The following is a 14,208-nucleotide window of genomic DNA, read 5'->3' on the forward strand; positions in this document are numbered from 1 at the left end:
ATCTGGTGAACATATGAGGTTGAGGCAGTTTTTGTCAAATGGTGAAGACTATTATAAGACTATTATAAAGTGACAATTGAGGATCAAACGTGTATGCAAAAGTGCAGTTTGCTGTGGGTTTTTTTGCAGTGTGTATGGCTGTGTCTGGTACTATCTTTAGTTTTTAAATTTCTGCTGTCATGTTTTGTCTGATTTGCATTTATTGCATTCAGTGCAGTGCAGAGTCCAATACAAAATACAGGCAAAACAGTAAGCCAGTTATTCAAGATATGTTTTATTACATAGTTCAGTCTTCATCTTTTTACATATATATAGAAACATAAAATGGAAATCACAATGTTCACTCATGACGATATCAAAGGCACTGATGGTTACTTACAGTACAACAACACAGTACAAATGTTCTGCAGTTAGCATTCTGGTTTGCAGTGAGACTTTGGCTAAATGCCCTATTTCTGACACAGTGTTTACAAGCAGGAAATGTTTAAGAGCCAGTTCTTTAGACAGATACAAACCTAGGTCAGACAAACTGGATAAGAAACGCACTTTGATGATAACAATGAAAGATTTAGTGAATCGTACATGGTACATCAATTCAGGTTGTTTTCTGTTTTAGAAGACTAACAACGATTTGTTAAACATAATTGACTTTACATTAACCATGTCATCCTCATGTGCTACTGATGGTGCCTTCATGCAACTTAACTTTAGAATAGAAAACAAAAATGCTGACAAAACAGCAACCCATGTTAAAATATGTACAAAAATCCCTTATATTTTCATGTAAAAATGGTCCCAAAGAGTTGAAAGGAAAATAGTCACAGTAAAAGAGATTACTAGATCTTCAACTTCACTATGTCTTAACTTTACAACAGCCTGAACAGTTTGTGTTGAGCAGGTCCCGAGTCCAGTCAAAAGTAGTGCATTTCATAAATCGATAGTCAGGAAGAGTGGAAGAAAATGATAAAAGGTAGTGGTGCACAGTCTTTTCCACTCATGACTTTTAATAAGCTGCACATCATAAAATCAACTGATTTAAATTATGTATATTGTTAACTTGGTAGGATTTAACCATGGTCAGCTCTTACATGTTTGACATTGTCCACTCTTGATGGACTCTGATGTAACGTTGTATAAAAGAGCTGGGAGCTGGTAGCTTCAATAGTGAGCTGGCTGTTGTTCCTACATGATCCCAGGTAGATTGAGTTGTCTTTCAAAATTCATCCAGTTGTCATAAGTCATTTTGACTGTACGGACTATAATATACTGTTTTTGTGGTGGTTGTTGGGGTTAAAGTTCAATAATAATTACCCAAACCAGCTTGTTTGCCTTTTACAACTTATTTTACATCCTGTACATTATTTTGGAAAGAAAACTCCCTTTCCATTTGACTTTAAACACACTACAATCTACATTTTTGCTGTTCAGTTATACCAAGACCCATTGGTTGATGCAGCAATTATTTAGAACAAATGGAGACAAAGGAGTTATATTTCCAGCATTATCACTTCCTCATGTAGTATTTTTGTCAGGTGCTTGCTAGAATTAGTGAACTTAATCCTCATAATTTGAAAATGTGAGTCTGTACACTGCTGCTTTATCTATGGTGGCCTACAATGAAAGAGACTTCAAAAGTCTACCATGTCTGCTTCCTACTGGGCAACACTAAAGATTCATAAAAGGGATAAGGGTAACTAATTACTAAAATGTCCCCTAAACATAAAATGCCTCATATTATCCTGGTAAATCTCACATTTGGATTCCCCTGAAAAACCAGTTACCAGCCAGTATGTCCCAGCAGATCTCTTTTTCTTTTCTCTTCTGAGTTGTAGACATGTTTAAGGTTTAGGGCTTACAGAGGCTCTCTACTGGGCCTGGGCCGGCTGGTTCTTCATCTCCTGCCATTTCTTCTCCCTCAGACTGAGCTCTGCATCGGAAAAGGCTGCTGGGCCCCAGTTGGTGATCAGCCTCTGTCCCTTGGAACCTAGACGGGGAAAAAAAATCAAGAGACCGTTCACCATAGAGGTAGGAATATTTCATTGATGGTAGACTCTAACCTTCCATTATTTGTCACTAAATTGAACTGTAGATGGCATGTCAAAGCAACAGTGATTGTGTCCCATGGAAAATTTTGAAAGTGGCTCAAAGCTTGGCCCAGGACAATACTCTTATCTCCCAATTTGCTATGTATTGCAATCTGATATCACAATTTATTGCAAATTTTGTTAAATATGACATAATTCATATTTCCAAATAAAATACACATCTCAGTCAGTCTTCCACTGCATCATTTTTATAGTGCAAATTAAAGTAGTACATAAAATAGGTTTTAAAGAGCTTCATTTTAGTTGGTCCTGCTCATCGAGCTAGTACCATAAGAAAATAATAAGTAAGATGTTTGGCCAAATTGAATAGAAATTGACCTTAAACTGTCCTTCAAAAACCCTGAACTTGGCTTCCGCATGCTGTTCCATCAAAGATGGCTGCATAGGACGTGGTCTCCTCCGACAGAAGTTTAAAATATCCTGCTAATTAGCAAATAAGCTCTACTCAGCAACAAAAGCAGTCAGAAAGGAGGATAGCAATAGAAACAAGAGGAAAAAAGCAAGAAATATGTGGCAGAGTTAAATGAGAACGACAAAGAATTATGAGATGCAGACTCCCATGCTAACAGGAAAGATGGCGACGGAAAGCAGAAATCCACAGAAAGAGTAAAAGTAAACATGGAGAGAATTTTACTAGAAACTTAAGATTATCAGAGAGGAAACAAGCGCCAACTTGAGGATATAAAAGACGAGCTTAACAAGACAAACCAGAGAATCGAAGAGGCAGAAGACCGCGTTGAAGCAGTGGAAACGAGGCTGCAAACAACAGAGCAAGTAATGAAAAACATGCTTAAAGTTCAAACTCAACATGAGGATAAGCTTGTCGTGCAAGAAGGAAGAGCAAGGAGAGAGAATATAAGGATATACAACGTGCCAGAAAACGAAGAAGGAAGCTCAATCCTCAGAGACAAACTGATTACCCCCCTGACCACTGAACTTCATATCGAGGGGGCACACAGGGCGCTAGCTCCTAAGCTTCCCAGGTAAACCCAGAACAATTGTGATTAAATTTCACCAGTACACAGCAAAAGAAGTAGTCCTGCATAAAGCATGGGAAAAGAAAGAGATTCTACTAAACAACCAGAGGATTTATTTTGACCATGACTTTCCAGCTGTGGTACTGAGCAAACGACAGCAGTATAATGATGTGAAACGGCTCCTGAGGGACAAGAGGATCTGCTTTCAGACCCCCTACCCAGCCAAACTTTGTGTCTTCTATGAGAATGGGACACGACTCTACGATACAATCAGCGAGGCTACCAAAGACATGAGGGTCAGAGGCTTTGCGGTTAAAGTTATGCCACCACCAGAGGATCCAGTCGAGCTGCTGTATCAGCAAGGATGGCACACAGCAGGAGCAGGTGGCCTAGAACAAGAGAGGTTTTTCCAGAAGAGCTGCCATCGGAGAGAAAGTCCTGGCTTACTTATCCTAACCTCTAACTTTAGAAAGAAGGCTGTGCCTGGTCTCCGCTCCTCTTTGCTTTATTTTTAGAACCACTGGCCCAACATATTAGACAGAATGACAAAATTAGAACTAGAATAAATGGAGTAAAGCACAAAATAGCGTGCTACACATATGAATATCCTTACCAGAAGTGATAAATTTCCTAAAAAATATTTGCCCGCTACCGTGTTACAAATTTAATATAGATAAAACTGAAACTCTTACCTAAAACTTATGTCCATCTTAAGAACGCATATCCATTCAAATGGAGAACAGCATCTCTTAAATATCTGGGTGTAATTTTGCCTAAAGACTTAGAAGTGACACTGAAGTGACACAGGCTGGAGTACTATGCTGTGAGAACATGTAGTTTTGCCATGTGAAGTTCAACAATTCACCTTGGGTTTCTGTCTGCTGCTGGAAAATGTAGATGTGCCCTGCTACTTATGTGCAACATTTAGGGTGATCTCTTGGCAGAATATGGCAGAAATAAAATATAAAAATTTCAAGTATGATTTCAGTTGTTTAACCACCTGAAAATAAGTGAGCTGGTTATTAAACACTAATGAAAACATGTTTATGACTATTCCATTTTTGCGATATTCTGCCAAAAGATCCCTTAAACCTTACACACTGGATGAGGTAAAGCCCTTAATCTTTAAACCAGATGTAAACATACAAATGTGGCTGAGGAACAAAGGTGAACGCTATTACATGTTATGTTAGGCTTCAACTAATTCACATTTAAGATAAAATATAACCACAGTCTTAAACTGCACTGCAGCCTTTTATGTTTCGAGTGAGCATGACTTTACTCATCAGATGAACTGTTTAAAGTGTGCAGCCGTTTGAAATTCTTTAACCTTCCCTCACCAAAAGAGTTTGGACAGACTGATTAATTCTATTAAAATCGTCATTGAACTTTGTAGTAAACAACATTCTTAATACGAAGCCTCTGGCCAAAAGTATCTGTGGAATTCAGATAACTCATTGTTATGTTTTCTCCCTCCAGCTTTTTTCTTCTTTTTTTGTTTGGCTGTAACCTGCTTTGAGGGAGCAGCGTGTACATAGTTGGCTGAGAGAGTATGACAAGAGAGTCTCCAGTTTAAAAAGAGCCAAGTTATTTCTCCTCGACTAATTTCACTAATGAACTCTATTGGGAAATTAGTAGGACGAAGGCGCAATTAAATTTATTCATGGCAGGAGTCGGTTTGTAGCTTTGGGGAGAAAACAGTTCAAGCAGATACGATGTGGTGTTCTGAAACTCAGACGAAATGTGTGTCAGGAAAAAACATCACCTTTTAATAGTTACACATTTAGCATGTAACAGCTGCACAAAAAAAGATGATGCATTCAAAAATAGATGATTAATAACTCCTTTAAAATCATTTTTACAGTTTTATATAGTGTTTTATTCTTCTGCAAAGTTTTGCAATGGTGAAGCATCAGTCTGCCTCACTGACACAGCCCTTTATTTTGTGGTCAAAGATCCTCCATGGCTGTTATTTTTGGTGTGAGCTAGTATGGCAGTTTTTAGTCACTCAGCCAGTCTGTCAAACCTCAACAACTGTGGTGTGATGCCAGATATATTTCACTGGTTCCTGTCCTGTCAGTAAACACATTTAAAACAACAATACCTTATATTTTAACATCAGTACTCTTTGATGTTTTGTCCCCTCAGTAATGATAAATGTTACACATATAAAGCGCACATAGACTGTGTTGTACTTAACTTTAATAAAAATGCCTCAAGACAGTCAACGGTGTTGTCAAACTGAATGCTGAACTTGAATGCCTCACAGCCACTTATTGTGACCACAGTGTGAGTTTGCTGTCAGGGGCAGATTGGTCGTTGAGCACATAGCAATTGTTTTTTTTGAGATGGAAGCCCATTTCTGCCAATTTGATTAAAAAGAAAAGATCCTGTAAGACCTTTTAATAATAAACTTCTCAATGAGTAAGTCATTATTTTGACAAAGTTTCTCATTACTGAAATACCAAGTCATTTTGAAAAAAGCTTATTTTGAGATACTAGTACTGGGTTGCACCAGCAAAGATATAATTTAATTTAATATTAGTTCTCATCAAAGTTCAGCAAAAATGAGTAAATCCAGATTTAAAATTAAGCAGAGCTCTGTTGCACAATAACAGACTAATCTGTTTATTTAAACAAAATTTACTGGTGTAAACCAAAATTACAGTTTAATCAGCATGAAGATGCTTGCTTACCCAAATTAAAATAAATAAAGGGTAAATTTGAGTACCGTCTCAGACGTGTGAGTCCTGCACAGGACAGACGGACTAAACGAATAACAACTATTAATGCGCTTTTTAGACTTGAAATTGGGGGTGGGCGATCAAAAAACAAGATCACGATCTAAATGCTTTTTTCTCACTTTTGAAAAGCCCTGTAGACTCGAGCCACATTTGAAATAGCCTATGAATTTCTCAATTTGCACCATTAAAACACAGTGACGTATTTAAGTGGAAACAGACAACTTTTCAACCCCCCAGTGTTTCCAAGTGGCATTTTTGTTGTGCCGAACTCAGTTTCCCCATCTAGGCTCCGAGGGAACCAGATCTAAATGTGGATGTTCTAGTTTATTAAAATGTCATTCTTTGCACATCAGATATGAAGACTGAGGTAACAGATTTATTATGATAGTTGTCTATGGTGGAACAAAGCACATTTAATCTCTTTTTTGTACATACTGAATAATGTGCTGCTGTGATCTTTATGTTAATCTGACAGCCTTCAATTCAGACTTGAAACATGTTAAAGGTGATATGGAAATGTTAATAGTTCTTGCCTCATAAGACTGCTATTGTGAGTTTTATGTCAAAGTGACTCTAACCTTAATCCTAAAACCAGATCTTGCCTGTCAAACAGTCAGTCAAACTGTACAAAAATGTATAAAATATCCCCAAGCTCCAAGTCTGACACTCAGTATTTCTATCTTTGTGTGGACCAATCTAACAGAGTGGTCAGTGTGCTGCTGTTACCTGGTTGAATGAGCCGTAACAATCCCTCGTGTTCAGCCACCTTGTGCTTCCAGCTCTTGGTGTTGTTGGTTGCATCTTCCAGCTTCTTCATCACCGTCTGGCTCACGCAAGGCAACAGATACAAAACACACAGCACAGTTATTAACAGGTAATAAAATACAGTAGCAAAGTTTTTTTTTCTTTTCTGACAATATTTTGGAAATATTTAACTTTTAAGAATAGCACTTTTTGGTTTACTTTATCAACAAATAAAATGTAATCAGTATTAACTCCCTTTCATGATTTTCTGTCATGTCTAAACAGCTGCCTCCCATCCAGCAGTCATATAGTGACACCCTGTGGTAGAGAAAGGAACTACTTTACTAAGAACTGGAGTTTTTTTAATATATGACAGATTTATTTATCTAAATATACAGTCAGTGCTGCATTGCTTCCTTCATGTATTTGTACAATGTGTTCTGTTAAAGGTACACCCCGTGATTTTGTTTCAGTGTGGCACGGATTTCTCCCAGTTCACAGGTCCCACACTTCAACAGTGAAGCTGGGAGGAAATGTTCAGATTCGGTGGTGATAATATGGGAGTGTTTCTTTAACAAACAATGGACATTTCATTCATACTGAGCAATAATGTGAAAAACAAACACAAGACTCTTGTGGACCTTTGGCTACAGCTAGTCCCTACACCACCAGCTGACCTGGTACTGCTCCAGCGCCCCCTGCCTCTCTTGCTCCAGCTGGTCCAGCTGTGTCATGGCTGCCTGCAGGGCGTTCTCCTTGGCCAAACGTTCCTTCTCCAGCTCCTGTTTCTCAGCTTCTGTCTCTGAGATGGCGCGCTGCTGCCGCAGGTGGATCTGCTCTAACTCGGCCCTCTTTGTGGCCTCCTCCTCCAGTAACCTGCCCCACAAAGACATGAACATGGGTGAGTACAGAGTATAGTACTTCTGTATGAACTTACTAAAGGCAGGCTTCTCATTTCCAGCTGCTCATGGACCTGCATTAATGCATAAAACACTGTTGATACTGAGACATGTTATAACCCAAACAGGGCACCATGTATGCACATATAGATTTTCCCCCTTTTTTCACTCACAGCAGCCAACATTTTTTATTTCTTATTAGAACATTAGGACTAGTGAGACATTATTAGCTGCTAAGGTTGTCAAAATTATCTGTACTTCATATTGTTTTAAACATGGTATTCAAATTATATAGATCTCCCTTAATTATATATTTGAGAGTATCAAACATCCCAGAGCTTAAGACCTCAGTTCAGTGTTTATTGTCCTGCATGAAATTTGGATTGCAGCTCTTTTTTCTTTCTTTTTGCTGTCGTATTAAAAGAATATCATGTTTTAATACTAGCATTGTATCAAAGTTTCAATTCTGGTGTCGTGACAACATTATTAGCCACTGTGTAACACAGTTTAACTGTGTTTGAAAATAAACTTTTACAGCCATTTAGAGACATTTAATGTAATGAATGTAAACAAATAATGTCAAGCCTAATATCTTAATCTGAAAGATATAAGAAATATTTCCTTAGCTCAAGTAATAAAATAAAGACACTAAAGTATAAATCAATACTAAATGACAATGTGGCATGTCAGTTTGTCAGCAGGTGGTGCTATAGTGCAAGTATGAGTGGTGTTAAAAAAATTATGGTTCAAGTGTAAATCTAACTACAGATATTAATCGATAAATATTATTTGTATTGTTTATGTTCTTTATCAGATGCACTGAATATCAAGGCAGCCAAAGGTTTTAATGCTGCTCTTCAGCTTGAACCAAAATGTGGATTGCTGAAGGAAAAAGGTAACATTTACTTGTTTGGTTTCTGACCACATCAATCGTGCATCTAATATTAGTTGAAAAAAGTATTTTTAAAAAAAGACAGTCACATGGACACACAGCATCATGACAAAATGTGCAAAAACAGAGTTCAAGTTGGCTCAGTGAAAATTATAAAGACTTGTGAGAGAGAGAAAGAATTTCTGCAAATCTCATCTCATAATCTCTATGATAACTTCCTGGTGTCTCTTACTTTTCTAAATATTTGGCGCCGAGTTGCTGAGTTAATAAACGCAGCACTTACACTATGATTGTGGCAAGCTTTACATGAAATTTAATTCAGTGTGGTAGAAGATTGGACGGCCCAGGTATGGTGGGCTGTTTAGATGAAAACTTCTAGGTCTGCATTTTCTAATGATAAAAGTCTGATCATTGTCTTTTCAACACAGCGGTTTAATTTAAGCTCTGTGGTCAGTACGCTGGTGCTGACATGCTCACTGCTGGTTAGTCAAACATGAGGTGGAAACTAAATGTCAGCAGAGAGGAAGGAAGGACAGGGGAGGAAATGTGGTGGAGAGAGGGAAGTACAAGTTGAATGTCTGGCCGCCTGTTTGACTTGCACAGGAGGAGCGGACAGTTTCACATTAAAGGAATCCCATAGACAGTAAACTATGCAGTGAATATAACCTCATATCTGAGGTGGATGACATAGACCAGCTGATAACAAAGCTACTAGAGGCTTGATACAGCTGCAAAATTTGGTATTTTTCTGATTCCAGTTCGACCCATTCCAGCATGTTTATTAATTAACGAGGGAGAACAAAAACACAAACTTTATAGTGAGCTTTTTGATCATTTGCAGTGGTGAAGAAGAAGTACTCGGATGTTTTCAGTAAAAGGAGCAATACCACAGAAACGCAGAAATGCAGTAACACTTCTGTAGCAGTGGTGGCAGCAGGTAAATGTTACTCCTAGTTTTGGTTCTAGTGTGATAAGTGGCTGCAGCACTGATGCTGATCATATTTGTGACCATGATTAAAGGGCTACTTCTGTACACTAGTAAGAAGATTACCACCACCATAGCTAGATACAATGGGAAACAACAAACAACAAGGCCTAAAATGGTCCACCACACCTTAATGAATATAGAGGAAACACTGCACACATTTTAAATTTTACTTGAAGTATTCAAAATGTAAAATCAAAATATGCATAAAATACCAAAAGTTGGATTATGATTTTTGATGTGTGCATCACTTTATTATGGCAGCTGATAAATATGAGGCTAATTTTAATTTATTTAGCTATATTTTAGATTAGTATAATTAGATAGTTATTTTATATACTGCTTGGTAGCTTATGAATTCCCCACTGGGGATCAATAAAATCTGATATGGTAATATAAAGACTTATTATATATTCTGTAGCATTAATCTGATTTTAAAAAGTAATTAAAGTTATCAAAGTGTAAACTGGCAGAAAATGGAAATACTGTACAAATAATGTACAAATACTTAAAAATTGTACAGTACTCAAGTAAATATAATTGAATCACTTGATGTGATGCATTTTCTGGTGGCTTTAGTGGCTCGTTATGTTTTGAAACTCAGCACAATTCAACAGATGTAGTTCACTTCTGTCTGAAAGTGCTTATTGATGTGCAGAGGTTTGATATCAGCTTTTGAGTTGGTTAATATTATCAGGTCACCTGCCCATGCCTCATTAAAAAAGTTTAACCACACAGAACAGAAGATTGTTGCTGCACTGCTGTCTGTGGTTGCCCTGCATTTGGCTGTGCTTCTTGTTGCATAGCCACAAGGCAACCCCCTTAAACAGAGAACAGGCAGATTACGATGCTGAATGCCTATCAGATGATAATTAAACCACAGCAAGGAGTGTAGATGCTGAGATTAAGTTAGTTTCATCTTTTCACAACTTTTAGTTTTTTGCACGGCGCCTTATCTATTTAATTTGTATTCAGCAACATCAAGCTGTGTGAAACTGGGTGTTTCTTTGTCTGCATTGTTTCCGAAGCTGTTGGCCTGCATGGCATTTTGTTAACTTGCTGCATAAGTGTTATGTGCATTGAAAACCACGTGCACCCAACTCAAACTGGCACTGTCCCAGTCTGTTTGTTGCGCACGTTTAGCCACAGTCCAATAAATTATGTGTTAATCATGTGTGAAGGGTAAACAGTAGAGCAGTTAAGAGTGGAGCAGCTTTCTGTCCCTTGTGATGTAGTTTTAATTCTCATGGGCTTGTTAGACAGCTGATTTTACAGCTAACAGTGCTAACATATTAGCTGCTTTGTTATATTAAAACTGCTGGTTTCTGGCAAGCTAACGAAAGGAAATGACTATTCAAGTTGACATGACTTCTCTTAAGCTCAACAACAAAGATTCATTTGTAAAAACACTAAATTGACTTTGGCCAACATTACCCAAATATTCCTCTTATTTGCTGAATGTATTTGTGTACAAACACTTCTCCAAAAGACATAAATGATATTTTTTTGATGCAACCTAAAAGCCTTTCTCCCTCTTTGTTGACTGACCGTGCCTGCAGCCTTCGGACAGCCTCCTCGTCCTGTCTCGCGTGCCTCTCGTCCTCCAGAGCATTCTCCAGCTGACGGTACATGTCCTCTAGCTCCCGAACTCGCTGCAGGTACTGCTCCAGCTCAGTGGACTTCTGGGCCACCTGCTCTTCCATCTGCTGCCGTACCTGTTGAACCAGGAAATACAGTGAAATACTTAATTTGAACAGATTAATGTAAGGAATACATCAGGCTTATAAAGACAGTCATGTTAAAGGTAAGCTGATGAATGAGGCTATTTCATGACGTCTTATGTTAGGTAGTTTTTGTGCTCTGATGCATTATGCATATAAATATTAAGCACTGTGATAGTGGTTGCAAAGTACATACATTGTATACAAAAGTACACTTTCCAGCAGCTACATCCACACCAGTTATTTTCATTTGAAAAGCATGTTTTAAAATGAAAAAACAATCTTCATTCACACAAACATTTATGCAGACTTTCATAAATAATCTCCATCCATATTAACACAGGTGAAACCACGTGTCACTTGTACACTGTTCATGTAGACATGGCTGATGTTGCGTTGTGATGTCCGCAAAAGAGTCATGTGATAGGGGCATGCGGTATCAGGGAAGGACATGTGCAGACTGATAAGATTCAACCAGGAAGCGAATGTACGTGTCTGCATCATTGTTTTCAAAGAATCTCTCCTTATGCCCCTCCAGACTGAAATGCAATCATTTTAGGGGTTCAAAAATGCTGGAGCAGTGTGGACACGAGGTGTACATGTAGCAAAAGTTATGCATTTTAAAACAACAAAGTGGATGTAGCCAGAAACTCACTACAATCTCAAGTGTGATTTTCTGCTGAGGTGCATGAATCAGCACAGAAAATAGGCAGTGAACATAAACTTTATCTACAAATTTCAAATAATCAACTCATTTTTTCATTTATTATCAAGCAAAATGCCACACATTGGCTAATTTCAGCTTCTTTTTTATGTTATTTCACTGTAAATTGAATATATTTGCTTGTTTGGCCAAACAAATTGTAATTATTATTTTTCACTTTTTTCTGATTTCTGATTCTGATAAAACAAATAATCATACAAAATAAACAGAAAATTAATTGCAAAAATAATAGCTTCAGTAGGCTCTAAGATGAATGATGTAAGGTTGCTGTGTTTGTGTTTTTAAACGTTTCAAAACGTGAAAAGATTCATTCATTGAAGTAATTAAATCAAACTCATATAGTCTCTTCATGAAAATAAGCCATAAAGTCACTGATGGATGATAAACGTCGTCTGCCACATCCATGCTGTGCACTGAGCATGTCGAGATGTTACTCACCAGAGGCAGTGAAGCACAATATAGAGCCTTTTTGGTGCTTACCACATGTGCCTTACAGTAATGAGTATGTCTCTAGTTACCATCAAGCAAGCCTGTCAATATGAACTAAAATGTCTTCACCTCATACTTTTTAAATGTGTGGTGAGGACACCAGCACAACTAAAACTGACTCATCTGCTGTCATGTTTCAGTTTCAGATATAAATGGCCTTCACCCTGAGCTGTGGTCTGTGTTCATTTCAAATTGTAAATTGAGGAATCTTTTATATATATCGTTTAATCTGACACCTCCAGATAAATGTTAAACTACTGTGTTCTCGCAACCTAAAAAACACAAAAAGAGGTTGTATTTAAGTTGCTCTCGCTCCACCACCTGTGAGGACGGTGACTAGGAGGGACGTACCATTTTCTCTCTCTCCAGGTCCATCTTGTAGCGGTCCTGGAGTTCAGTTTGGGTCTGCAGACGCCTTCGTTCTTCCTCTGCTGCATTAGCTGCCGCCTCCTCCAGAGCCTGGCCAGAAGAGAAACAGATGGAGGTCAAGGAAAAGGCCAAATATTTCCGTTAGATGAAAGCACTGTCTCCATTTGCTGGTAACACGTTTTCACCCTTAAATTCAGGTAAAATATGTTAACTGAAATCCAAAAATGGCAAGGCAAGTTTAAATGGAAACTTTAAATACCTGTTTAAAGGCATAATATGCAATATTTTCCTTAAAAACAATGTATAGACTCATATAAACATAATCCCTTTTAATAATCACTTATGTCCCACGAGAAGTGTGTGGCGGCTGTGTCTGAAGAGACCCTGCAGTCTGCCTCTATTTCCTGATTTTCTCTTCTTTTTAGCTGTAGTCATTATGTTTTACCAACTCAGTGTTGGTGTTGATATGCTTGGACAAAATCTACTCATTCTAACCTTTAATATAGTACCTTTATTTTAAGAACCAGTGTGTAGGATTTAGTGGCATCTAGTGGCAAGGTTGTAAATTGCATCTAACTGAATACTCCTCCCCTCACCCTCCCCTTTTAAATATGAAGGAGAACCTAAAGTGGATGTGAAACTCGTGAAAAACATTAAGGGCCCCGTCCAGTGCCAGTGTTTGGTTTGTCTGTTCTGGGCTACCATAGAAACATGGTGGTGCCTTTGTAGATATGAACAGCTCATTCAAAGGTAATGAAAAACACAACAGTTCTTATTTTCAGGTGATTATAGACTAATGAAAACATACTGAATATTACATTCCATTTTAGCCATATTCTGCGAAGAAATCCCCTTAAATTTTACATACTTGACCTTAGACAAAAAGAGAACTAAAGAGGAATTGAGAGTGAAGTAGTGCCCACTAAAAATAAAATATTTCTTTCCAAGAAATGCTGATTGAAAAAAAAAAAAAAGAAAGAAACTTGAAGGGAATCTGGAAACTGTAGCTGCTATGACAAAAGCTGTTTTAGCCCTGAAATTCCAACAATTAGCATAGTGTTTATAACAGACACTATAAAGCAACCATCGTTTTTGTTTCTTTGTCCAGAAGCCAACTGAATGAACTGTGGTGGATCCTGGTCTGGGGTTTTTGCTGTAGGAAAACTCTGAAAGATTAAGAGACTGCATTCCAATTCATGAAGGGATTGTTGAAAACCTAACTGAGAATGATCTTCTTCCAATACCCTGTCAGCCCTTTCTCACACTCCAGACTATAAATCTTTGTGTACGATGTGTCACAACCTCTATATCACTTGTAAGATCTATGTTTGAAATAGTGCTACATGACCTCAGTTTGCCTTCCTGTGCACCGTGACAGTAGTGCTGCTGTTTTTTTTTTAACTCTTAAAATTTGAGAGACAGGCATGATGTTTGAGTATTACAGTGAGTTACAAATTTCTGTTTTACTGCCCTCCAGTTACACATTTTTTTCATACTTTACATTGTTTTATACAGAAGGGAGCTTATCTCTGTTGTTTTGTACGTTAAAGCAAATAGAA

At 37.8% G+C, this 14,208-nt stretch overlaps 1 protein-coding gene across 1 annotated transcript in view; it reads right to left on the reverse strand.

The window, feature by feature from the left end:
* Window positions 1-254: 254 nt before the first annotated feature.
* The window catches only part of swap70b (switching B cell complex subunit SWAP70b), a 40,294-nt gene continuing 26,340 nt past the window's right edge, over window positions 255-14,208 (reverse strand). The window contains exons 8-12 of the mRNA XM_084733850.1: window positions 12,632-12,739; window positions 10,895-11,061; window positions 7,248-7,446; window positions 6,553-6,649; window positions 255-1,984 (exon numbers count right to left, since the gene is read on the reverse strand). Coding sequence (XP_084589976.1) covers window positions 1,866-1,984; window positions 6,553-6,649; window positions 7,248-7,446; window positions 10,895-11,061; window positions 12,632-12,739 — 690 coding nt within the window. The 3' untranslated portion in view covers window positions 255-1,865. The remainder of the gene's footprint in view (window positions 1,985-6,552; window positions 6,650-7,247; window positions 7,447-10,894; window positions 11,062-12,631; window positions 12,740-14,208) is intronic.

This window comes from Lutjanus erythropterus, chromosome 13 (genome assembly GCF_056507025.1).
Source record: "Lutjanus erythropterus isolate fLutEry1 chromosome 13, fLutEry1.hap2, whole genome shotgun sequence".
Lineage (NCBI taxonomy): Eukaryota > Metazoa > Chordata > Actinopteri > Lutjaniformes > Lutjanidae > Lutjanus > Lutjanus erythropterus.